Below are 26,616 nucleotides of genomic sequence, written 5' to 3'. Positions count from 1 at the left end.
TATATATATATATATATATATATATATATATATATATATATATATATATATATATGAGACCACACCTCTTATGTGAGAACTCTATTATATATGAGGACTCATTATAACCGTTGGATCAATTACATCCAACGGTCACAATACAATCTTGGTCAAACAAAACAATTTCATTTCAAAACAATTTCCTGCGTTTTTTTTCTCTCCTCCTTCCTCTTTCACGCGTAATTTTTCTCTCTCCTCCTTCAAGTTCATCCGGTTTTCTACTGTCTTTCTCTCTGATTTTTCATCACAACTTCTTCAATCTTCATCAATTCTTTGTCAATGTGAGTTTATTGTTTATATTTTTGCTGTTTTTCAATTAATTATAGGTTACATTCATTGTTTATTTTCGTTTTGATTTTCGTTTTATTTGTGTTGATTTCAGCTCACTAATTTTAGGTTACTTTGTGTTGATTATGTTTTAGTTTGTTTTTTTTTTGTTGATTTTAGTTTTACTTTCGTTTTTTGAGTAATTATCATGTTGATTTTAGTTTTATTTTGCCTGATTTTAGTTTTTAACATGTATTCTTGCTTTGGTTGTGTATTTGCGAAATTATGTTGTGGTTTTGTTGCGATTTTTTCTCGATTTTTTTGCGATTATGTTGCGGTTTTGTTGCTATTTTGTTGCGATTATGTTGTGGCTCTTTGTCTTACATTATATTCGGAGTAGATGGCAAAATTTTTTCAGCAGCTTGAGTGCTTGACCTAACTGTCATCTTCTTGGTTAGTTGTACCAAGATGTTCTTGTTCAATACATTGGCCTTTTGAACGATGATTAATTATATATGTTAGCTGGTTCATCGGAGTAGTGTAATTTCACTTTTAATTTCTATGGAGTATTAGCTTGTCTATAAGCATATTAGCTATGTTTTCACTTTAGTTGTTAGTTATTGGTGTATAATTAGTCTAGTGATTATTAGCTATGTTGGCTACATTAAATTATTCATGCTTTGACAATTAACAGTGATTATTTGACAATTAACTTAAACTACTCTATCTATCCTTGTATTATTTTTCACGCATATAATCTTATCAACTCAAACTATTAGGTGATGCAATCAAACTAGTAGGTGATGCAGTAGGTTCTGTCAAAGGTGGTGTGTACTTTTTATGCAATTACAAGTGTGAATTATTTTTGAATTGTCTTGCATCAAAGAGATAATGATGTGCTACTTAGGACAATATTTTTAACTTTAAAGTTCTTAAACTTTGATTTGAAGGAATTTTGGGGTATAGTTAGAACTATGAACTGTGTCTTTGAGTCACTAGTGAGCAGTCATATGCTAGTAACCTGTTCTCACAAAGCTCGAGCTTCTTTGTAAACTACAGCTAGTTCAAGAGAGTCATTTAACGGATTTGGAATATGTATTATTGTTGAAATTGTGTTGGTGATGAATTTAGTGTGGTGTAGGTTAAGATTTGGGTGGGGCGGGGTGGGGTGGGGTGGGGTGTAAGATAATGCTGGGTGCAGGGGTTGTAATGCTGCATGTTGTGGGTACTGGGTAGTATGATTATATATATTATTTAGCTTTAAATTCCTTACTTGGTTAACCAGGCCACTTGGGCGTGATTATGTGAATCCTTGGTGCTTCTTCAACTAGCCTTGCAATTGTCATGTTCACAGTGTAATAAGACATTATCTGAAATGTGGATCCTCTGCTTCTTGTTAGAAATGTGGTGAACCCCCCTTCCCCCTCTTTATTTCTCTTACAAATTTGCTTCTTAATTTGATTTTTCCTTTGCTTAAGTAAGCTTACATTTTTTTCGGGTTTTTTTTGTAACGTTGCTATGGATTCTTCGGTTGCTACTGATCCTAACAATGCTAAAGATTATACGGATGTACATTTGGAAAGGATAATGTACGTGTTTTCTTATTTCCTCATTTTATATTTTCTTATTAAATGCTTGTTGATTTAATGAATTATTAAAGAAATGTTTGCTCATTTAACAAATGAGCAAAAAACTGATTGCTCATTTCCCAAAGGATTAAATTAATGTTTTCTTATTTTACAAATGAGTAACTAATTATTTGCTCATTTGACAAATGAGCAAACTAATGTTTGCTCATTTCACAAATGAGCAACTAACTATTTGCTCATTTGACAAATGAGCATTTATGTTTTTGCTTATTTGTTAAATTAGCAACTAAGTATTTGCTCATTTGACAAATGAGCAACTAACTATTTGCTCATTTGCTAAATGAACAAAATATTGATTGCTCATTTTACAATTGTTCATTAGATAATTTATCAGCCTATGCTTCTCTATCATAGCATACTCTAGACCCTCCCGTAAAGTATGCTCTTCACTACACTTCCAAAAAAAAAATCTATGTGATATTTTACTTTTTTTTTTTAATGATTTTGTATGAGCAGGAACTCTATTGAAAAGGAGGCTGCTGCCGATGTTTGTTTATCAAGGGCTGCTGCCAATGTTGGTTCATCAGGGGCTGCTGCTGATGTTGGTTCATCAGGGGCTGTAGTGGCAGAAGAGAAGCTCAGTGAAAAGAAGCAGAAAAAGGAAATAAGGTTGAAAAAGGAGTGAAAGAAAAACAGAATGTGAAGTTTGAGGATCCTGATGGTGAAGTGCAAGGATCAAAATCTGTTGTTTATGGGACGTTGCGTAATAGGATGTCACCTTCATCTGTCGTTAATGTTTTTAAGGAGCTTTCGGAAGATCAGTTGATTGCAATTAGAGCTATAGGATTTGGGTCCTTGGAGTTTTTGAAAGTGTCCCAACTGCCTTTGCAGTTGGGTTTTTGGTTGGTCAAGCACTTTGATGCTCAGAGTCGTTCCTTGAATATTCCTGATTCCGAACCTTTCAAGATTACAGAACAACATGTACATGAGGTCCTAGGGCTGCCAGTTGGAGGCATGGAGATGGATGCAAATGTTTTTTCAAAGGATGATAAAGTCATCACCCAATGGAAAAAACAGTTCAAAAAGAACTCATTATCTGTCAACATTGGGGAGCTTTCAATGTATTTGAAGAACCATAGATCAGCTGGGCCAATGTTCAAACGCAATTTTGTAGTTCTTTGTGTTTCCACTTTAATATCAGGTAGTCTTTTCATTTTCATATTGCTCATTTTACTTTCATTTTGATCATTTTAATTTCATTTTGTTCATTTTACTTTCGTTTTGCTCATTTTAGTTCTTGTTTGATCATTTTAATTTAATTTTGTTATTTTATGCTAGGAGGACAAAACAAGAATGTTAATCATGACATTCTCAGATATTTTACTAGTGTTGATAAAATCAAGGATTTAAGTTGGTCGAAGTTTATCCTTGATTCTCTTGTGAAGGCGAAGATGAAATGGGATGGGCTTCCTACTCGATATTTTCCAGGGTCTTTATTATTTCTTATGGTATTCCTAGCGTTTATTTGAACTGTTTGCTTATTTTACAAATGATCAATGAACTATTTGCTCATTTGTCAAATTAGCAACTAAGTTTTTGCTCATTTGTTAAATTAGCAACTAAATAATTGCTCATTTGACAAATGAGCAACTAACTATTTGAAAATAACTATATATTTGCTAAAAGTATTAAATGTTATATGTATATAAAAGTATCATTACACTTTTTAACAAGAAAATACACATGCACACACTCTCACTCACACACACACACACACATACATACACACACACATACACACACACACACATACACACACACACACACAGACACACACACGCGTGCACACACACACATACACATACACATACATTCACACACTCACAACCTTTAATAGAATATGAAATTAGATTCTGAAATTAGATTTAGAAATCAGATTTTGAAATCAATTTCTAAAATTAGAATTGTGATCAGCTACTGAATTGAAATGTGTAGGTAGGTGGTAGTAGGGGGTGGGGCTGGTATTTTCCAAGTTTTTTTTCTTAATTTTTTATGTATTAATTGTTATTTATTTTTGTTTAATTTTAATGTACTAATTTTTTCTATCTTACTTGTTTGTAGCTTTTATATGTTGATCAATTTGTCATTGAGGAAGTTAGAGCCAAACGAGAAACTTTAGTCCTCAAAGGTTGGACAACCAATATGTTGTCTAGTTGTGAGGAATTGGAAATTTTTAAGGGGAATCTTGGACTTTTTGATAAAAATCTGAAGCTTGTTGGTCCTTCAGGCAGCAAACAACCAAAAATGGTATTTCACTTTCAACCAATACTTAGCTTTTCTATGTCCTTGGTATTGCTTGTAGAATTGAATTGGAACAAATCTTGCCTTTAGGAAAATGATGCAATGTGGCGCTCTATATGGCACATCAATGGACCTTCTAAATCAGCAAAAATATATTTGCTCAATTGTCAAATGAGCAATTAATTTTTTGCTCATTTGTCAAATGAGCAAAACTTTAGTGCTCATTTGTCAAATAAAGTTCAATTTGCTTATTTCATATCCACTTTGCTTATTTCATATCCACTTTGCTTATTTGTCAAATGACCAAATAATTAGGATATTTGCTTTCAACTTGTTCTAACTTTTTTTTTTTTTTTTTTTTTGAGGAACAATCTGATCCTATTGGTACAAAAAATGAAGAAACTGAACAAGATCCAAAGAAGGTATTTATATAACTTTTCTGGAAACTTTGATCATTTGTCAAATAAAGTTCAATTGGCTCATTTTTATATTTTTGCTCATTTCATATTCACTTTGCTCATTTCATATTTACTCCTTTCATTTATATTCATCTTACTATGTATTTTTTTTTTACAGAAATGCCTTATGGAGTTTGCAACAGCATCTACAAACCTAGTCTTGGCATACATGGACTTTAATGAAAAGCATGAACAAGCTGTCAAGTATTTTCCTCACAATGAGAAAATACGGAAGCTGAGGGAAGATGCCATGGGTATTTGTGACGAGCAAAGATTGAGTTCCTAAGCTATGCCGGAAAATCATAGCCTTTCTTTTAGCCAAGACGATGAGCATTGGCTAGATCCGGCTGTCATTGAAGCTTGGGATAGATTTTCCAAGATTTCAGCTAATGAGAAGAATGTTGAATCCTCAGTCTTTGCTAGGGCTGATTGTCCAACCGTAACAGAAGCCATTGATGTTATAAAGATTGCTACTGAAAGCGTTCAGATAGCAAATAGTCTCTCTGAAAATGGGTCCTGCTATTGTAGTTGAAATTGAAAAAGCTGAAAGAGGTTCAAGTATTCGATCTAGATTGAAATCTTCAATTAAAAAAGGATTTGGAACTCCTACTTTCAGTTTAGGATTTGATTCTCAAAATATTGATGATCTGGAGAACTCCCCAACCACTGTACGACCTTCAGTTGCTGTTGATGCTGATGTTCCTCTGAGTGGAGATGTTGGTCCTTCTGCTGCAGGTGCTGTTGATGTTCCTGTTCTAAAGAAGCGTAAAGTTCAACCATCAATGCTTCTTAGATCACCTTTTAAGTCTCGGATTATCAACATTTACTCTACATTATCAGAAGTTCAGAAAAGTGTCTTGGAAGCTCTGTTTGATAATGATAAAAATCGTTTGTAAGTATTTTTTTTATTATAGAACTTGCTATCTTGTACACTAACTCCCATTTGTTTTAGTGATACTAACTTTCTTAATTCCTTTATGCAGTGAACAAGTATTTTTATCCAAAGTTAATGGAGAGGATAATGTTGAAATCATGAGATTTCAACTTGAAAAGCTTTATACTCAAGCTAAAATTGATTCAGAAATCATTAATGCTCGGTGTAGTATTCTGAATTGTAATAAGCAATTTAGAGACTCAAATTCTCCTGCTCGTTTCTTTTTTAAGCTTTGTGCTACTGTAAGTTCATATTCTTTCATTTATTTTGTTTTATTGAATTATTCTACAGTATTCCTGTTGTTTTAATTTTATTTTTTTTCGTAAACATGTAGGAGTGTCTTGTTCATTATGAGATTGATTCTGTTAATCATCGGAATGCTATGTTTCATGAGGTTGCTAAGAAGTTATACGACCAAACTGTTGTCCCAAAGAAGGACATTCAACTTTTCTTCTTCCCAGTTTAAGAAAGAGATCATTATTATTTGGTATGTTTCAGCACTAACACACAGTATGGTAATATCGAGGTTATTGATTATAGTGAAGATTCCGAAGATCACACACAGCTTTTAAAACATTTGGTACGACTTAAAAGTTAATGTCTATTAACATTATGTTTGCTTATTTCAGTAAAATGATTAGATTTTAGAAATATCTATAATGTTTGCTCATTTAATGTGTTTATTTTCAGAGAAGTGCATTTTGCAATTTTATGCAATATGGAGGAGATGTACAGAGCTCTGTGATGTCAAGCGATATCAAGCGCATGGAGTATGTTGCGATTGATTCTCCTTGGAAGTCTACAGATATCAATCATTTGAACTGTGGAGTTTCATTGATGAGGCTTATGGAAACATACATGGGTTTGTCAATGTGGCCTTCAGGTTTGAAGAAGAATAATGTAAGTCTTATTTGCTTATGGAAATAAATCTTGCTCATTTGTTACATGAGCAGCCAATAATTTGCTCATTTTTCAAATGATCAAATCATTCTTTGCTCATTTGTCAAATGAGGAAATTGTTCTTTTCTCATTTGATGTGTTTGTGAGCTCGACCTAAATTTAAACGTATCTTTTAGTCCTGGTTATTCCAATAGCTATTATTTTCCTGCTCATGTTTTTGCTTCTCCCAATGTCTTTCCTAAGAACTGTAAACCTCACAGACGATGTTTTTAACTTGATTTTATCTACCTGTTTTTCTCTTGAAAGATTTATTTTGGAGTTTAATTATGGCCTAGTAATGCAAAAAATACAGCCCTCACCCAAACCTGAAATCACTGGAGTTCTACCACTGTCATGACCTACAATATTTGCAAGTTTTTGCCCCAAATCTTATATCATTCAAGTATGATGGAAATATAACAACTCTCTCTATTAAGGATGCTAAGTAGCTTGCTTCTCTAAGGCTATCAAATTATCCAGTCTATAAATCAACTGTGATCTTGCCCAGTTCGTTTTCACTCAGTTCTCCTCTCATTTTTCAAATCTTAAATCTTTGGTTATTTCAGCTCATCTCTCTAAGGTTAGCACTAAACTGAAGCACATTCAGTTAGCATTTTGTGTGTGTGTGTGTGTGGTTTTGGCCACTTAGTGATGTATTGTTATGCGCCTTCTGCAGGACATGAGTGATTTAAATCTTGCTCATTTGTCAAATGAGCAGCCAATAATTTGGTCATTTTTCAAATGAGCAAGCAATTATTTGCTCATTTTTCAGATGAGCAAATTATTCTTTGCTCATTTGTTAAATGAGCAAATTGTTCTTTGCTCATTTTTCAAATGAACAAATTATTCTTTGCTAAAGTGACCTTGCACACCCAGTCATCCACCTTCCATTTTCCACCTCGGCTGAAACTTGGGCTATGAACTGTAGAGCCATTGAGCCAAAGTGCAGTGAACCCAGTGAACCTTTAAATGTAGTAAAACTTTATTATTTATTGATATGCTACCACAATATAAATCAGATCAATAACACAATTTTAAGCGGATCTAACTTATTTTTCTTCATCTGTATATATTTGTTGCACATTACTACTGATATCTTTGCCTTCTGATACAAGATTAAGCTAGAATATAATTTATAAAGTAATAAGAACATTTTAATAGTCTTGGCTTACATATCAAGTATGCTGCATATGAATATAAACAGTCTGTGCAGCTTATTAGTAAGATTTCAAGCTACTTTTCGTTTAAAATAATCGTAAAGGAAATCAGACTTTGTGCCAGATTTTGAATCTGAATAAGCTTTATCTAATAATAAAAAAAGACGATTATTAAATTCTGGCTATGGCCAATATATGGGTTTCTTAGTACTTATTCTATTCTTCTGCTTCTTACTTCACCCTCCTTCCTGCATTTATATTTTTTTAAAATTTTCTTAATGTTTATTTTTTCTTTTCTATTTTTTACAGGTGATAATAATAGAAAAACTTCGTGTGAAGTACACCCTGCCAATAATTTCAAGTGAAATAAACACAATTCAGTCCGTTAAAGAAATTCCTCAAAAGAAGAAAAAGCAGAAGAAAGTTTATGTTAAGGCTGAAGAAGAAAAAGCTGAAGAAGAAAAGGGTGAAGAAGAAAAGGCTTAAGAAGAAAAAGCTCAGTATTTTACTTGGTGTAGTGTTGATTTGGATAGTTGGTGGTGTTAATATGGCTTTCTAGGTTTAGGGAAGTAGAGAAAGAATGATTTTATCAACATGTAAGTTATTTAGTAGTGTCGATTTGAATCATAATTAGATAATTAGTTTGAATCAAAATTAGATTTTTGTTAGTCTTTGAATGATGTAAAAATGGTGGTTATATTTGAATCAAAATTGGATCTTTTGTGTTGATTTTTTATTATGGTTACTTTTGTGGTGGTTATATTTAAATTGGATCTTTTGTGTTTACTTGAAATACTTTGTCGATTATACCTAGCGTTTATATGAACTATTTGCTCATTTGACAAATGATCAAAGAAATGCTTGTTGATTTAATGAATGATTAAAAAAAATGTTTGCTCATTTGACAAAGTATTTGCTCATTTGACAAATGAGCAACTAACTATTTGCTCATTTGATAAATGAGCAAAAAATTGATTGCTCATTTTCCAAATGGTCAAAGAAATGTTTGATTATTTTACAAATGAGTAAATAATTATTTGCTTAACTATTTGCTCATTTGACAAATAATTGAAATACTCATTTGACACATAATTGATTCTGTTAAGAAATATAAAATCTACAAAATTAAAAACATAAAATTTCTATATGTTCGATAAATAATGAGGGGATGTGCTAAAAATATTAAATTTTATATTTATATAAAAGCATCATTACACTTTTTTTAGACAATTTCTAATATCATGATGACTCAATTTACCACAACCTATACATAATCTCTTCTTTTTCTGGTTTTGTTCTACATTCTTTTCTTTTTCTCCCTTCAGCCTTTTTGCACTTCTACCTCTTGTTTCAACATTTGGCACATCAATCTCAGCCCCTTTCTTTTTTGAAGTCTCTTCATTTGATACATGAACTCTAGTCCCTTTATTCTTTGAAATTTTTGGTGGTTTGACAATTATTTCAGTTGGCATACTAGCTCCAATCAATAGCTCAATGTCTTGTTCTTTGTTGTTTGCACTTCCAGCTGTTGTTTCATTATTTCTTGCAATCCTCTTAGCCTCCAAATCCTTTCTTATTCCTTGAAGATGTATCACAAGGTCTTGAATATCTTCATCTTTGCCTTTTGCCAAACTTACACAAGTGTGTATCTCTGACCATAAATCATTTAACAATTTTTTCTTGTCAATTATATTATCACATTGCTCCAACAGGTTTCCTCCCAAGTCAAAAATTGGTTTCTTCAGTGCCATATTATTCCATCTGTATAGCATATACTGCTCAGGAATGGTTTCAAACCTTTTTGCTTTCTAAACCCAAATCATATGTCTACATGGAATTCCTTGTCTATAAAATAGCTTGCAAGAACATGTGGTGTCATAGTTAGTTGGATTAAACACAACATCAAATGTTCTAGTCCGATTTCCTTCACTTACTTTTACAACTTCCAATCCATTTTCTTTCTTCAATTCATCAACACCACAAGAAAAACAAGCAATTTCAACCTCATATTGAAATTCATAAAAGACAGAGTTAATATATAAATGTGAGGCATGCTTTTCTATCCCTAGTGGTGTTTTACACTCAAGATATTTGTGCTTTGAATCATTATCATTCTGACCTTGAGTGTGTCTTTGGGCATCAATTGCAACTTCATATCTCAAGTAAAACTCAACTAGTGACACATGGGGATTGATAAAGGAGCAGAAAAAGTTGTTTTCACTTTCGGATCTTGATGTTGTACGCATTATTCCTCCAAGGAACACATCTCTGAAATATGCCGGAATCCACTTGTCCCTTATCTTGTACATATAACCTAACCACTCATGTTCTTCCAAGTGGTATTCAACCATCACCTTGTTCCACATTTCTTCAAACTCAGCAGGTTCAATTTCAAGATGCCAAACGCAAGCACATAATTTTTTTAGGAAACCAGTTTCTTCTTGCATGATTGATTTCTCCACCTTATCTGGTAACTTTTTCATTATATGCCACATACAGAAGCGATGTTCAGTCTTCTTACACACACTTGTAACAACAATTTTCATTGCCGGATCCTGATCCGTAATCATACAATTAGGTTCATTCCCACTCATTGCCTTGAGAAATGATCTAAACAGCCACTCAAATGACACAATATCTTCATTTGCTATGAAACAAGCAAATGGAGCCCTTATGATGGTCAACCCCTGTAAATGGAGTAAACACCATGCTGTACCTGTTTACACATGCAGATTAAATTTTAAATGAGCAAATAATCCAATGCTCATTTGACAAATGAGCAAATAATTGATTGCTCATTTGTCAAATGAGCAAATAACTCAATCCTCATTTGTGAAATAAGCAAACAATTCTTTGCTCTTTTGTCAAATGAGAAAATAATTGAATGCTCATTTGTCAAATGAGCAAATAACTCAATGCTCATTTGTGAAATAAGCAAACAATTCTTTGTTCATTTGTCAAATGACCAAATAATTCAATGCTCATTTGTCAAATGAACATGCAATTTAATGCCCACATACATACTCTTATGAGGATATTCACTTTTCACATTGAAGTAAGCAAACAATTATACTAAGTTCGTTTAAAACAAAGTCATTAAGTTAAGCTATAATTATAACATAAAAATGAATTGTGATTATTATGAATTACCTATTGGTTTAGTATGTGGTATCAAAGGGTACCATATCACCAAATAAAGCATAACTCTTTTTATAAAGGGGGTCTGCCTACAATGCTCTACAAAGGCAATAATCTTCATCCATTTCAAAATCAAAGAAAAAAGCGCTCCACATTAGCTTTTTGTTGGTAAAGTTATTCACGAACATTTGAGCATCGCTTCCTTGAATGTATGCTTTTAAATCTCTATGAAAGTTTTTGAAATCTTGCTTAGATGCACTAATGTTATCATATCCTCCAACAATTTCCTTCTCATTCAAAAAGTTGTAAAGGGACCAATATTCACCTATTTAAAGAACAAAACAGTTTGTCAAATAAGCAAATAATTCAATGCTCATTTTTAAAATGAGCAAACAATTCAATGCTCATCTAATTATTTGCTTGCTCATTTGAACAATTTAATGCTCATTTTTCAAATGAGCAAACAATTTAATGCTCATTTTTCAAATGAACAAACAATTCAATGCTCATTTTTCAAATGAACAAACAACTTTTATTAGAACATATAGAGAATTCATGAAACATAAGAGACTTTGAAAGTGTTAACTTAGAATTATTCACAATTATTTTTTTGTGCAATATGTTCATTTTCCTTCCTTCTTTTAGGAAGAGATTGCAATTAGGTGTATAAAGTGCATGAGTATGTCTCTCATGAAATTGTGACACTATGAATTTGTTATCATCAAAATGCTTTATGACAATATGTGCCTTGCACCCAACACGAGTAACGAGTCTCTTCCTTTGATTAAAGCTATTTCTTCATTGCTTTCTCCTTCCTTGTTATTTAAATCTTTTTCAACAGTAGCCTTTCTTTTCTCTTTGTATCCTTCCTTATTGCATAAGATATACTGTGATTTCAATTCTTTGCTTCTTCTTTGTCTTTTAGTTGTAGACTTTCTTGTGTTGAATCCAGAAGCAAATGCGTAACTTTTATAAAATTCAAGGCCCTCTTCAAGACTATTAAACTTCATCCCTATAGCTGGTTTCAACTCATTGGGGCATATTGGAAGCCATTCTTTTGTTCCTCCAGAGTGAGCAAAGGTGCTACTTTAGGAGAAACTACTATTGTAGGAGTAGTTGGCACATTTGCGATGGTACTAGAATGACTGTCAAGATGTTCATTGTTCCTCATCATTTCTATCATTAAACATAATTGAAATAACAAGTCATTAACAATTCCACAAAATAGTAACAAGTGAATATGCACCCCCTTAAACACACTTACATACAGACTCTCAATAATTAGAACTGAAATCAGATTCTTAAGTAAGAATGTACACGGCCAGAAGCAAACACACACTCTTACACTCACTTACACACACATACACACAATAATTTCGGAATCTAAAATTAGAACTGAAATCAGTTTTGAAATCAGAACTGCAAGCAGAAATATGAGGGGGCAGGGGGGATAGGTTTGTGCAGGGAAGTGGAAGAAGAAAGTGTGGTTGGTGTGCAGGAAACAGACCAAGAAGAAGGGGGTGGGTCTTGTGCACAGGCAAGCAGACCAAGGAACTCAATGATCATTTGTGAAATAAGCAAACAATTCTTTGATTTTTTTGTCAAATGAGCAAATAAATGAATGCTCATTTGTCAAACGAGCAAATAACTCAATGCTCATTTGACAAATAAGAAAATAAGTATTTAGGAAGCACAACCCAAGTAAAACAAACTATCCTAGAAACAGCAACAAGAACGCAACAATGATACTCTAATCTACAAATTCCCTCCACTTTCTTTCTCTCTACTCTTTTTTCTTCACAATAATATGGGCACTCTCTCTCTTCTAATCCTAGCATTAGCATTAGCATTAGCATTAGCTACAACTACCTCTTTCACTGCTTCTGTAACTCATGATAATAAGCTGTATGCCATTTCTCACCCTCTTCCTTACACCGTACAATCACCACCACCACCACCACCACCACCAAACTCTCTCTCCTTCCTCCGCCCCTGTCCCTGCCTCTGCACCCTACCACCATCACCATCACCACCACAACTTGTCTCACTCTCACTCCCCTGCCGCCGCCCTGTCCCCTGCACCCTACCACCACCACCATCACCAACTTATTTAGCTCATTTGCTCATTTGCTCATTTTTGTTTTGTATTTGCTCATTTTAAATATATTTTTGCTCATTATATTTTTTCTATATTATTACACATATTTAGGTTTGCTCATTTTCAATTTATTTGCTCATTTTAAATTTGATTTCAAATTTTCAATCTCTATCAAATTAATCAAACCTAAATAATTGATTCAATTCTTCAAAGAAGTAAATTCAATCAAATCAATAATTGATGCAATTAAACATGCAATTCAATGAGAGCAGAACAAACCTCAATAATAAAAAATTATCATAACAATAAATTCAAATACTAAGATTAATATGCAATTCAATAACCTGGCGAATTCGATTTTGTAGCAGCGATTGCAATTGCAATTACTAAAATCGAGCAAGTGAGCGAGGTCGGTGTGAACTTGCTTATGATTACTTGGGGAATCCAATTCGAAGCAATGAGAAACAACGTTACTAAGCGTCTCAATGATTGCAATAAACGGCAGTAAAACAGCGTAGAGAGAATAATTGAGATAGTTGTATGAAGATGAAGTTATTCATTAGACGCCATTGATGAAGCTTCGTGGTGGAGAGAGAAGTCAGTTAACTGGGTGGAGAGAGAAGACAGTTAGGCGTGGTTTTTAGGAGGTTTATGTGATTAATCACAACCATTGGATTTAATAATATATGGGATGAGTTCTCACATAGAAGGTGGTTCTCACCAAATATATATATATATATATATATATATATATATATATATATATAGAAATGGGATCATGTGAGAACACATCCCTTATGTGAGAACTCTAATATATATGAGAACAAATCTAGCCATTGATCAAATTAAATCTAACCATCAAAAAAAAAATAATAATGACATTTTCGTAATTTCTTGAATTACACCTCCATTCTCTTTGCTATTCTTCTTGGCTTTCACGTTCAACATCTCTTTCTCCTCAAAATTTCAAACCTCTTGTATTTCTCTCTCCTCAAATCCCAAAATCGAACACAAAATTGTTGCAAATTGAAGAATTTTTGTTCAAATTTCACATAAAACAACCTAAATTGCTCAAATCAGGTACCTTTTTTTTTTTTTTTTTTGGTTCAAATTTTCATGAAAAACGCATGATGTGCAAGTAGATTTTGCGATTTTTCGATTTGATTTTTGCGATTTTATTTATTGCGATTTGATTTATGCGATTTTCTAATTTGATTTTCATTTATTTTCGGCTATTTTCATTCAAATTTCCACGATTTTTTCGAAATTTCAATGAATTTTTTTCGAATTTAGGTTCAGATTTTAGGTTCGAAATTTCAGTGATTTTTTTTCTCGAAATTTAGGTTCAAAATTTCAGTGATTTTTTTTCGAATTTAGGTTCAGAATTTTTCGAATATAGGTTCGAAATTTCAGTGATTTTTGAATCGTTGTTGTTGTGCCATTTTTGTGCTAGTTTTTTGGTTGTTGGTGGTTGTTAACTATGTTTTGTTTTCCTGAATTGGTTGTACATTTATTATCGCTTTTACAAGGTAGTTTGGATTGTCATCTCTCGTAAGATTGTTGGCAATCATAATCAGCATATTAGATTACAATCTGATAATTCTACAAGCTCCTAGAAATATGTAATGTTACTGAAGATCAACACTAACTTGACATCATATTATTAATTGTGATTGTTAATATGCGTATATTTTTGTGAAGTTTTGAACATCTCCTATGTTTATTTACTAAAAATTGTAATGAATCGAATAAAATAAAACATTACACTAGTCCCAACAGTTCAGCTGAGGAGTATCAAATATACAATTGCATGCAGCCTTAAACTCCAACTCTTATTTGGAGACAATGCCTACTCTGTTTGAACCTTTAGAGCCTGTGACCTTTGTGGGGCAATCTTCCTGTTAACCTCATTTTTTTTCTCAGCTTGCCGTTATTTTACTCACAATGAGGTAATGTTGTGCCATGTTCTAATATCTGTGCTATCTTAAGGTTCTTAATGGGATAACAGTGTCTTTGTCTTGCTTTGTTTTGTAGGTTTATGGAAATGCTGAAAAAGCTCGAGATATCCTTGTTGGAGCTACATTTGGAGATGTTCCTGTGATATCATGTCCAATTGTCAAAGCCACTTTTGGAGGTACATTTTATTGATATTTGGAAACATCATGGTGTTTATACACCTATAAGAATACATATATAAAGATTTCATAAACTCTGCAGTCCTAAATGCCATAAATTGTTTTTTGATGAAGAAATATTCTTGTTGTCCAGACTGAAGTTGAGACAGGAAAAGAGGGATTCTTTTGCTGCTCTTATGAAAGTTGTTTCCATCATGCAGGCATTAATACATTTGGAATCTATCTAGTCGCTCCCAAAACAAATTGATTATATGGATTCTTTGGTTGATAAGTACCTGGCTCCAACGCTTGATAGTTCTGATGCTGCCAGTATACTTGAAAGAAAAGAATTATCAAGCATATATATGGAGGTAACTACTAGTTATATTAATTTTCTGAAAGATAATGAATTTTTTTCATTTGTTTCTATTTTTAGCTGAAGTGACCAAGCTATAATAATATAGACTTCTGTTTGTCTGGTGTCCCACTTACTTTGATGAAGTTAAAATGTTAAAACTAAAAATAGAACAGTGCTTTAGTAGGTTCTTGTAGAATACAAATCATTATGATGATTATAATTTCGTGTGCCATTTATGTTTGTGATGGACTGAAGTGATTCTTTGTTCATTTGTCAATTAATTTGCCCATTTTTTGCTTTTGGATATTAATTATGCTTTGTAAAAGAATATCATTGAATATGGTTTAGTTATAGCCTGCCATTAGTCTAGAGAGATTTGATATTACAAAGCAATATCGTTGGAAGTTGTCGAGCATGTATTACATTAGCATTTGGTGCCATTTGCAAAGGCATTGAAATGCATATTGGGATGGATGACTGCAGTCAGTTTTTTCATGTGAAAGCTTCTTTTACTTCAACTCACTTTCATACCTTTCCTGTTTCTCCCATTTATTCATAAAAACACCATTACAACTTAGATTATTAGAACCGAACCAAAACTTACATACAATGGCCTTTTAGAAACTGTAGGTTTATTTGTCTACAACCTGTCAACCTTCTTGGTTTATATATCTTCCTATAACATATATAGCTTAAAGAAAATCTTCCTTGAATTTACCGGGGTCCTCTCCTGCAGAGCCTTCACTATACAACCAGTTGTACCTAGAGCTAAATACAACCACACTCATTTTTTTTGCTCATTTGAAAATTTTTCTCATTTCAAAAATACAAATGAGCAAAAAAATGAGTGTGGTTGTACACAGCTCTAGGTACAACCGTTGGTATAGTAAAAATTGCAACCCTCATGAATTGTGCAAGCGTGAAATGCTGCTCATCTAGTGGTGCTTGGAGTCATTACTATCTGTCACTAAGGATGGGTGTGTTGTAAAATTGGGTTATTCTGGGCGGTTTGTCTTAGTAATGAGTGTTTTGTGTCAATTAATTTTCCTCTGCATGGCAAGTAATAGCTCCAAAGTGAACCAAAATATAAAAGAAAGATAAATAAAGCTTTTGTGTGCAAATTTGGGGTCATTACACAGGTGCAAATTAATGACTAATATTGTACTCTGTGTGTGTGTATTTAACAGGTTTGCAAGCTGTTGTTAGTTTTGTGCTTGAACATGAACTATCTGCAGAACCATTTTCTTTGGTGGCTGAGGAGTTAACATATTGGTGGTCGATCCTTAATGGTTACACTTCTCTGTTTAATTTGGTGAAATCGAAGATGCATACAAAGTATACGGAATTAGGGAGTAATATTCTTTGCACTCCTAGAAGTGGCTTGCTAGATGGTAACAGGAGAAGGACAAGCAACAATATTACGGAAGTTGTACCTGAAAGCTATACGTAGACCACATATCGATGCTTGCTGTGATGTTGTCACTGCCATGCTATATGGTGCTGCTATTAATTAATCTGTTGATGCTCCTATCCCAGTGTCCCTTATGTATGCCTTGTTGGATAATTTGTCTCCTTGTGATGTCTGTAGATTACATATGTTACCATTGGAAAGGACATATATCTGTTACAAATGAGCAACTAACTATTTGCTTATTTGTTAAATGAGCAAAAATTCGATTGCTCATTTCCTAACTGATCAAAGAAATATTTGCTTATTTTACAGATGAGTAACTAATTATTTGCTCATTTGACAAATGAGAAAACTAATGTTTGCTCATTTCACAAATGAGCAAAAAAATGTTTGCTCATTTCACAAACGAGCAAAAAAATGTTTGTTCATTTCACAAATGAGCAAAGAAATGCTTGTTGATTTAATGAATGATTAAAGAAATGTTTGCTCATTTGACAAATGAGCTACCAACTATTTGCTCATTTAACAAATGAGCAACTAAATTTTTGCTCATTTGTTAATTTTGGCTTATTTTGTCAAAAATTAATATATATTCTTTACTAATTTGTCAAATGAGCAAAAAAAATTCAATGCTCCTATGTCAAATGAGCAAACTATTTAATGCTCATTTGTCAAATGAGCAAATGATTCTTGCTCATTTTGTCAAATTAATGCTCATTTGTGAGTGTTGTTTGAATGTTTTAAATACGTTAGCCTACTAGCTCAAGGGTAGAGCATTGTGCAAATGCACAAAAGATGTGGGTTTGAATCCCACGTAGGTTCATTTATATAATGTGGAGACACAAGTTTGTATGAGAGTTTAATTATAACAAAGTTTATATAGTTATAAAATCATTTCAAACCATTTTTTTTGCTCATATAATTTAGTACGAATTTGATTTTTTACAACTTAAAAGTAGCGGTTTTCTCCTGAACCCCTACCTTTTCTCCGTTTTTTTTTTTTTTTTTTTTGTTTTTTGTTTTTTGTTTTGTTTTTGTAGCTTTATTTTAATTATAATATACTAAAGTTTGAAATGTAACAAGATTAATACATATATATATATACACACACTCCCAATTACAATAATGTGTATCTCGAAAAATTTCAACACGCTTCTCAAATCCACGGAGATACAAACAACTATATATATATACGAGTATACGACTATCCTAGCTGAATGCAAATGAAACAATGCTCAAAATAATAAATGCTGAATCAGGAAGCAGAGAAGAAAGGATAGCCAATCTCTAAGAGGTGCAAGAGAATGAGCTCCCCTTGAAGGGGATGATGGACTTGGAGTTGGACTAGTGGCAGGCCTTGCAATCTCCTTTGAGTAAGCATAGTTGCAACAGCTTGGGCAAACAACTTTGTAAACTCCGATGCTGGCTAGATTGAGAACATCTTTCTAGTTGTCCTGTGCAAATGAATATATGTATCCCAGAGCTGGAAGTGTAGTTGCTCCAGCACTGCACTGAAGTGGTGAGTCTTTTACACAACTAAACGACATTAATTGCTACTGTGCTAAGGTTTTCACAGTTTGTTGGATTCTCAGTAGTTGCCCATATATTATTGCTTGCATATAGATCCCCATACAAGTACCTGAAACATCAACAATTATGAGCTTAATATGCATGATGACAACAATTCTATTTGATTTTTTTGTGATTCCAGTTCCAATCAATGCAAATCTATTCACACCCAAATCAAGCGAAAATAAAAAACAAGATCTAGAAAATAATGAAATCAAAGATACATTAAAAACCAAAATCATACCTAAAGAAGAACAATTGCTCGTCTATCACTGCAACATTGCAACTAAAGCACAGCTTAGCTAATAGTTAACAAGTATAACACAAGCTACTGCTGGGCTAGCGTGATGAAGATTAATACAGATGCTTATGTGTGTAAAGGAACTGAGGTTAGGGTTATAAAGACCAAGAAGGAATTATCCAGTTCTAGACAAATATATCAGGTCAATCAATATATGTATAACACAGACATGTCTAATATTTTTAGAAAGTAATTGATAGTAAGCTACCTTGACACGTATCCCAAATATGTCTGTCAATTACGCACTCCTTCAAACAGTGAAGCTCGCTTTCCTCTCCAATCCCACATATGCTACACATCGAATCAACTTCATCCCCTTCCTTCTCAGATCCTGCACACATATACACTCTTATACTCACTCTCACACACACACACACACACACACACACTCTCTTACACACACACACAGTAATTTCAGAATCTAAAATTAGAACTGAAATCAGTTTCTGATTTCAGAACACACACAAGAGCTCAATCTAGGAAGCATAACCACTAACAAAACTAACTATTTTAGCAGCAACATCAAGAACGCAACAATGACACTCAAATTTAAAATAACAACACAAGAACGATTGTACCACAACAACACAACTTATTTTGCTCATTTTATAGTTGCTCATTTTTTTTTTTTGTATTTGCTCATTTTAATTCTTTTTGCTCATTTTAATTATATATGCTCAATTTACATACCTTCAATTGAAATACTCAAATCGAAAATTGAGCTCATTCAACTGGACATAATAAGATTAATAGGCAATTTAATAGTTCTTAAATACTCAAATTGAAAATTTCTCATTGAATTTTAACGAATATAATCGAATATTTTAACGAAAATTATCCAAAATTTTAACGAAAAAAATTCGAACTGAACAATTTGAAATTCTCAAGCACTAAGATTAACATGTAATTGAAAAATATTTTATAAATTTTGATGCTAAGATCACTCATTGATAATATTTTAACGAAAATCCAACATTCAAACCATGAAATTCGAAAATATTGACAAAATTAAGAAAATTACATTCGGAGAAAACTAACATAGCTTTTATTGATTATTTACCTGTATAATCTAAGAAACTTGTTGATTTTTGTTGCTGCTGAAATCTGACAAAAATCGAACGGAATTGTGTTCGAAATTCTTGAATCTCATTGAAATTGAAGCTTGTAGTTCTTTGCTCTGTTTTTCTGAGTAGCAGCAGTATATCATTTGATATCAAAAGTTTGGATTTATTAGAGCCGTTGATATCGTTTGATCCTAAGGCTTAGATTTGTTCTCATATATTAGGAGTGTTCTCACATAAAGGGTGGTTCTTACATGAGCCTTCCTATAGGGGAGGGATCCGGTAAGAACCTCTCCTTATATAAGAACCCAATCTTATATAAGAACCCCTCTTTATGTTCTAAACTTTTTTCGGCTTATGTTCTAAAGTTTTCCTATGTTCTAATTTTTTTTCTGCTTATGTTCTAATTATTTCATATATTCTAAATTATTTTTTCAGCTTACATTCTAAATTTTTTCATATGTTCTAAATTATTTTTTTCAACTTATGTTTTAAATTTTTTCCTATATTCTAAATTATTTTTTCAGATTATGTTCTTAATTTTTTCCTATGTTCTAAATTATTTTTCATATGTTCTAAATTTAGCCTATGTTTTAAATTTTTTTTCCTATATTCTATATTATTTTTTCGGCTTATGTTTTAAATTTTTTCCTATGTTCTAAATTATTTTTTCAACTTATGTTTTAAATTTTTTTCCTATATTCTAAATTATTTTTTTCAGTTTATGTTCTAAATTATTTTTCATATGTTTTAAATGTTTGTTTGTTTATGTTCTAAATTTTTTTTTTCTATGTTCTAAATAATTTTTTTCAGCATATGTTCTAAATTTTTTCTTATGTTCTAAATTTTTTTTTTCAGCTTATGTTCTAAATTTTTTCCTATGTTCTAAATTATTTTTTAGCTTATGTTCTAAATTTTTTCCTATATTCTAAATTATTTTTCATATATTCTAAATGTTTGTTTGTTTAGGTTCTAAATTTTTCATATGTTCTAAATTTTTTTTCCTATATTATACATTTTTTTTCCTTATGTTCTAAATTTTTTTTTCAGCTTATGTTTTAAATTTTTTTCTATGTTCTAAATTTTTTTTTCAGCTTACGTTCTAAATTTTTTCTTATGTTTTAAAAGTTGGTTTGCTTATGTTCTAAATTTTCCTATAATCTAAATTTTTTTCCTAAATTCTAAAGTTTTTCTTATGTTCTAAATTTTTTCCTATATTTTAAATTATTTTTTCAGCTTATGTTTTAAATTTTTTTTCTATGTTCGAAATTATTTTTTCAATTTATGTTCTAAATTTTTTCCTATGTTCTAAATTATTTTTCATATGTTTGTTTGTTTATGTTCTAAATTTTTCCTATGTAGTAATTTTTTTTCCTATATTCTATATTATTTTTTCAGCTTATGTTCTAAATTTTTTCCTATGTTTTAAATTATTTTTTCAGCTTATGTTCTAAATTTTTTCCTATGTTCTAGATATTTGTTTTCTTATGCTTTAAATTCTTCTTCTTGTTTTTTTTTGGTTGTTGTAAATAGGTGCGTAGTCCTGGAGTTGATATAAATATCCTATGTGTTGCCCCTAGACATGCTACGCGAGAGGTAAGATATAACTTTTGTCTGCTTCTATACTTTTTCCATTATTTTTTGCTACTTTAGTGCCCCTTAACTTGTTATATTTTACTGGATATAGGAAGATTTCTTCGAAGAACTCCATTAGATGCTTTCTGAGATGCCTGAGGTTACAAAGTTGCACCCTGTGCCTGATGTTTTTGTCCCGGTGATGAGATTTAAGTTCAATGGGGTGTCCATAGATCTTCTTTATGCAAAATTGTCGCATTTGAGTTTCTACATTGCATGTGATTGTTTTCCTCGGCTTCTATGGGAGGGTGTTGATTTATATTAAAAATCTATTAGCTCAAGTGGTAGAGCACTATGCAAATGCATAGTTGATATAGGTTCGAATCCTACATAGGCAATATTTATAAATAACTATATAAGAAAAACTTTAGAAAATAGGTAGTAAAAGTTTAGAACATAAATAAAAAAAAAAAAAAAAAAAAAAAAAAAAAACCTTTAGAACATAAGTAGACTGAATTTAGAACATAGGCAAAAGAATTTTGAACATAGGAAATAATATTTTAAACATAGGAAATAAAAACCGTTAGAACATAGGTAGAAAAAATTTAGAATATAGGAAAAAATTAGAACATAGGTTGAAAAAATTTAGAACACAGGAAAAAAAAACTTTAGAACATAAGTAGACTAAATTTAGAACATAGAAAAAAAAAATTTTGAACATAGATAAAAGAATATTTAGAATATAGGTAAAAGAATATTTAGAACGTAAACAAAAAAAAAGAAAAAAAAAAGAAACTTTAGAACATAGGTAGTAAAAATTTAGAACTTAGGAAAAAAAAACTTTAGAACATAAGTAGACTGAATTTAGATCATAGGCAAAAGAATTTAGAACATAGGTAAAAGAATATTTAGAACATAAGAAGAAGAAAAAAAACTTTAGAACATAGGTTGGAAAAATTTAGAACATAGGAAAAAAAAAAAAAAAAAAAAAAAAAAAAAAAAAACTTTAGTATATAAGTAGACTAAATTTGGAACATAGAAAAAAAAAATTAGAAAATAGGTAGACTAGATTTAGAACATAAGAGTAGAAAAAAATTTAAAACATAAAAAAAGAATTACAGAAATGCCATTACTAAAGGATGGTTTTAGATGGTTGGATCAAAACTAATAAATGGTTGAGATTGGTTCTTATATAAGATTGAGTTCTTATATAGAGGAGGGTTCTTACATGAGCCTTCCTCTATATATATATATATATATATATATATATATATATATATATATATATATATATATATATATATATATATATATATATATATATATATATATATATATATATATAATATCAAATGAATTATTTGTCAACACAAGTCCTTTAATTTCTTAGTTTGAATGCCTCAAAACATATCCTAATTCAAATGTTCGAACATTCTCACCATAATTGAAGTTTTATCTTATTTATGTCAACGAAAGGTCCATTGTTTTCATAATGATACACTCAAATAAACATCACCACCCTAACCTCCTAATTTAATATCTCCTAAGCCTTATTACTACACCATGTTTCTACATTTGTCTATTTTGGTTGGACATCATCTCGGTTTCCACCTTACATAAACCCTCTTCACCTAGGCCTTGCGTTATCGGTCACCGGAATCATCGTGATCATCATCATCCTCATCTTCTACAATTATTGCAAACCCTAAGTAAGGCCTCAACCTCAAGTATGGGTCAATGATGGGCTTGCTCATCCGGCTAGCATTGGGCTAGATTCCTCCATCCTCGAAACCTTCCCTATATTTAAATACTCCGAGGTGGCGGCCCTTAGGGATGATACCGACCCACTAGAGTGCTCGGTGTGCCTGAGCCCATTCGAGGCAGACGAAATGCTGCGTTTGCTGCCAAAGTGCAACCACATTTTTCATGTTACTTGCTTGGAACCTTGGCTTAAGGATCACAATACATGTCCTCTTTGTCGGGCGTATCTTGTGCCGGAACCTAGTGAGTTGACTTTGGTGGATGTGGGAGGGGTTTATGAGTTGGGATGCGAGGTGGAAAATCATAATGTCTTCGAGGTGAGGCCGGAGAGGGACGTCGAGGAGGGGCTGTTTGGGAAGCATAAGAGGTGGAATTCAACGGGACATGTCGCCGTAGTTGATCTAGTGGAGATGAAGAGTTGGGAAAGATTCACGTTAAGGCTACCGGAGGAGGATGTAGGGAAACATGGAGTGAGAACAAGCGAATTTAGAAGAACTAGGAGTTCTTTATAGATATGCATGTATGTGTTGGATTTTTTTTTGAAGATGCATAACTTGTTTGTGTTTTAGCTTTGAAATATGTTGGATTTTTTTTGAAGATGCATAACGTGTTTTTGCTTAGAATTCTCTTAATATTTTCATTGGATTGTACAAAGGAACAATTATTGAAATCTATTGATAATAATGTTTAGGCGAGCATAGTTAGTTAATTTCCTAGTGAACAGTTGATTGAGCATAAAACCAATCTTGTGTCATTATAGGCTACCAGAGTGAAATTGACATCAAACTAATTCATAATTGAGTCAAGCAACTTTTTTTCCCCTACCATTTAATGGTTTTATAATTTTTTTTTCCAATACAAATTATCAAATCCATTCCAAAGTTTCAAAGCACTCTAAGCAACTTTTTTTTTTCTTTGTACAATTAAATGCTTTTACAATTTTTTCTTCTTCTATTATTACAAACTATGCAAATCTCATTCCAAAGTTTAAAAGCACTATATTAAATTAGGACATGATCTCAAACTCCACAAAGAAACTAGTTGCAAGTATAAAATAATTCAAACATATTGTTGTTGCTTACGTAGGGGCATCAGCAAACTGAGAATTTGCCATGGCAATGCCACCATGATATGGAACTGCTATTGATGAACGGCGATTGGTCGAGAAGCTGTAGGAGGAAGACATGCCAAGGATACAAGCAAGAAGTGCTAGAACGCCACCAGAAGCAAATAATCCAGTTTTTAGGGTGTAGCAAAGTCCTATTGATCCGAGAAACTCTTGACGAGTGCTAAGATTAGCAGCATATACTAGGAGACCAATTCCTATAACAGAACCAACCCTGTCACAAATGACAAATGACAAATTAACAAGAAAGAAAGTTGGCATCAATTCAATATTCAATAAAGCAAATAACTCTCATGTCAATTAACATCCCTAGACCTTAGGAAATACTCAATCATATTGTTCATACCAATTAACTTCCCTCCACTCTAAGCTTTAAAGTTGGAAATAAAGCTAGGAACGGACCGAGCTGTGTAGGCCCATGTGTCGTGCTAGCATGCCTTGTGGTCAAATGGGTTATGCCTAAAATGGACAATAAAAAAGTCGTGCTAATCATTAAAGAAAGGAGCCCTTGCACGTGGCATGCCGGTGAACCCTCTTATCAATTTTAAAATTAGTGGGCCCACATATATTAGTAATGAAAATAAATTTAAAGATTAAGCTTAGATATGGACATTTGCTCTACATATTGTATCTTTAATTTATGCGAAGTACTAATTAATTTTGGGTAATGTTATATGTAGTCCTTAGGGCTACAAATAAGCATTAAATATCTTTCTTTATTTGGGACTAGTATAGGAATGCATGACAAAATCACGCGCAAATCAGTGTAATTAATGAAGATATTTCACAAATACTTTTCTCTTTTAACTTCTTATACATAACCCTTAGGGCAATATATATCATTTTTCATTGCTTTTTATAGATTGATTAATTGCAAATTAGTAAAAATGATACTTGGTAGTTATATTTAATTTATCTACATTTAGAAGATTACCAAGATAAAATGAAAGCAAAGGTTACTCCAGGGGATTGACTGTTGGAGTCGCTAGGCAAACAAGCACAGCGAGCTACAATACTAATGGTTATCTGAGCGATAAATGTTAGCAAAGCTGCTGTGTATCCAAGTATGTTTGCTGGAGAGCTTGGGTATTCACATGTATTGAATTCCGTTATACTAATATCCGATACCTGATAATCATCAACATGAACAAAATCATAGTTTATTAAATTCCGACTAATCTGAATTTTGTTGTGTTTTTCATATTTACTACGAGTATGTGGATTGTTTAATTTGTTTCTTCATTTAAAAATAAATTTATGCTTCATTTCTTTTTATTCAATTCTCTTCATCACAAACTAATAACGTGATGGTATAGTAAACACAAAGAGTCATATATCGTCACTTAAAAGTTCAACCATTATTATTATCTCTTAATAAACTGGCAAATTTTTTTCTTATACACATATAATATAATCTATTAACTAGCTAGTTTTGATTGTTAAAGAATTATAATCAAAAGAAATTCATTAAATTAGACAAATATATTACCTTAATCTTAGTGGCTTCAGCAGCAAAAGCAAGAGCAGCAGCTGCCAAACCTAGGAAACCCACAACAATGAACACCACAACTTTGCCCTCTCCCATGAATATTAACCTTAGCTCCCTTGATTATTGTATAATCCTCAGCTTAAATAGTTGCTCAATAATAGTCCTAATATACATTATTAATATATATCTTCTTTAATTTCTATTTTTCTCTGATTTTCCTTTTCATCATTACCTTAATTATTTTAGTATTAGAGCTATTTATTAGTTTAGAAGAACTGGCCCTTTGTACAGTTGTACTTCTAAGTTGACTAGTCGTATATATTATACGTGTTCTCAAATCTCAAGTATATTTAAGTCATTCTCTTTAAAATAAATAAAATAAATAAGCCAAAGCTGGCCAAGTTTTGACTGATTAATTGATTATGTTAGTTTTTTGAAAAATACCACCATAAAAAGTGAGATTTATAAATAAAAAGTGAGATAACTTAAGAGACCAGTTATTAAATATAACCGGTCTCTTTAATGAAAAAAAGAAAGCAGCGCAAAAAGCCAAGTAAAATGCAATAGCAGCATCAAAGAGATCGTCTATCTATAATAAGCGCAAAGCTGTTGTAGCAATAACAGCATCAAAGAGACCGTCTATCTATAATAAGGGGTCTCTTTGATATATAAAAAAAAACCTAACATCATTTTTTTTCTTTTTCTTTTTTTTTTATTTTTTTTTATTTTTACTAGTGACTCACGTGCACCACTGTGCACATGAATAGATCCGACCCTGGTAGATCTTTAATTAAATGGAGATAATATTCAATTATTATGTGAAGTATGCTTGTACTAATACGTAACTAAACATTTTAATGGCCAAAGTAATGCATTGACAAATATGTGCGATATTCAAAATAATAACAAAATTTTAGCAATAAAAAAGTAG

The 26,616-nt window shown here is 31.9% G+C and overlaps 3 protein-coding genes and 2 long non-coding RNA genes across 5 annotated transcripts; 2 read left to right on the top strand and 3 right to left on the bottom strand.

The window, feature by feature from the left end:
- Positions 1-8,189: 8,189 nt before the first annotated feature.
- LOC110735936 (protein FAR1-RELATED SEQUENCE 7-like) lies at positions 8,190-11,996 on the bottom strand. The gene is made up of 6 exons (XM_021916110.1): positions 11,852-11,996; positions 11,082-11,147; positions 9,688-10,400; positions 9,619-9,645; positions 9,027-9,492; positions 8,190-8,239 (listed from the first exon to the last, which is right to left on the bottom strand). The coding sequence occupies exons 1-6, from the start codon at positions 11,994-11,996 to the stop codon at positions 8,190-8,192; spliced, it is 1,467 nt and encodes a 488-aa protein (XP_021771802.1).
- A 1,695-nt stretch (positions 11,997-13,691) lies between these two features.
- LOC110736067 lies at positions 13,692-17,125 on the top strand. Its single transcript, XR_002514195.1, has 4 exons — positions 13,692-14,000; positions 14,955-15,054; positions 15,256-15,405; positions 16,580-17,125. It is a non-coding gene; the product is annotated as an uncharacterized LOC110736067 (long non-coding RNA).
- Positions 17,126-17,678: 553 nt separating this feature from the next.
- Positions 17,679-19,845, bottom strand: LOC110736066. Its single transcript, XR_002514194.1, has 3 exons — positions 19,734-19,845; positions 18,882-19,004; positions 17,679-18,442 (listed from the first exon to the last, which is right to left on the bottom strand). It is a non-coding gene; the product is annotated as an uncharacterized LOC110736066 (long non-coding RNA).
- Positions 19,846-21,460: 1,615 nt separating this feature from the next.
- LOC110735935 (RING-H2 finger protein ATL11-like) lies at positions 21,461-23,911 on the top strand. The gene is made up of 2 exons (XM_021916109.1): positions 21,461-21,587; positions 23,020-23,911. Exons 1-2 carry the CDS (start codon positions 21,461-21,463, stop codon positions 23,580-23,582), a joined length of 690 nt encoding a protein of 229 aa, XP_021771801.1. The 3' UTR covers positions 23,583-23,911.
- An 87-nt stretch (positions 23,912-23,998) lies between these two features.
- LOC110736065 lies at positions 23,999-25,909 on the bottom strand. Its single transcript, XM_021916213.1, has 3 exons — positions 25,686-25,909; positions 25,131-25,324; positions 23,999-24,410 (listed from the first exon to the last, which is right to left on the bottom strand). Exons 1-3 carry the CDS (start codon positions 25,779-25,781, stop codon positions 24,149-24,151), a joined length of 552 nt encoding a protein of 183 aa, XP_021771905.1. The 5' UTR covers positions 25,782-25,909; the 3' UTR covers positions 23,999-24,148.
- Positions 25,910-26,616: the final 707 nt, after the last annotated feature.

Source organism: Chenopodium quinoa, unplaced genomic scaffold (assembly GCF_001683475.1).
Source record: "Chenopodium quinoa cultivar QQ74 unplaced genomic scaffold, ASM168347v1, whole genome shotgun sequence".
NCBI lineage: Eukaryota > Viridiplantae > Streptophyta > Magnoliopsida > Caryophyllales > Amaranthaceae > Chenopodium > Chenopodium quinoa.
The sequence above is the reverse complement of the archived record's forward strand: the minus strand, read 5'-3'. Positions and strand labels throughout refer to the sequence as shown.

Coding starts and splice junctions, on each gene's coding strand:
- LOC110735936 (XM_021916110.1), bottom strand. CDS start 11,996: ATGATGAGGAACAATGAACATCTTGACAGTCATTCTAGTACCATCGCA. Junction 10,401..11,081: donor TGGAGGATATGATAACATTA/GTGCATCTAAGC, acceptor ATGTGTAAACAG/GTACAGCATGGTGTTTACTC. Junction 9,646..9,687: donor TTTATGAATTTCAATATGAG/GTTGAAATTGCT, acceptor GATGAATTGAAG/AAAGAAAATGGATTGGAAGT.
- LOC110735935 (XM_021916109.1), top strand. CDS start 21,461: ATGCCTGAGGTTACAAAGTTGCACCCTGTGCCTGATGTTTTTGTCCCG. Junction 21,588..23,019: donor TTTGAGTTTCTACATTGCAT/GTGATTGTTTTC, acceptor GCAAACCCTAAG/TAAGGCCTCAACCTCAAGTA.
- LOC110736065 (XM_021916213.1), bottom strand. CDS start 25,781: ATGGGAGAGGGCAAAGTTGTGGTGTTCATTGTTGTGGGTTTCCTAGGT. Junction 25,325..25,685: donor CTGAAGCCACTAAGATTAAG/GTAATATATTTG, acceptor GATGATTATCAG/GTATCGGATATTAGTATAAC. Junction 24,411..25,130: donor TTTGCTTTCATTTTATCTTG/GTAATCTTCTAA, acceptor CATTTGTGACAG/GGTTGGTTCTGTTATAGGAA.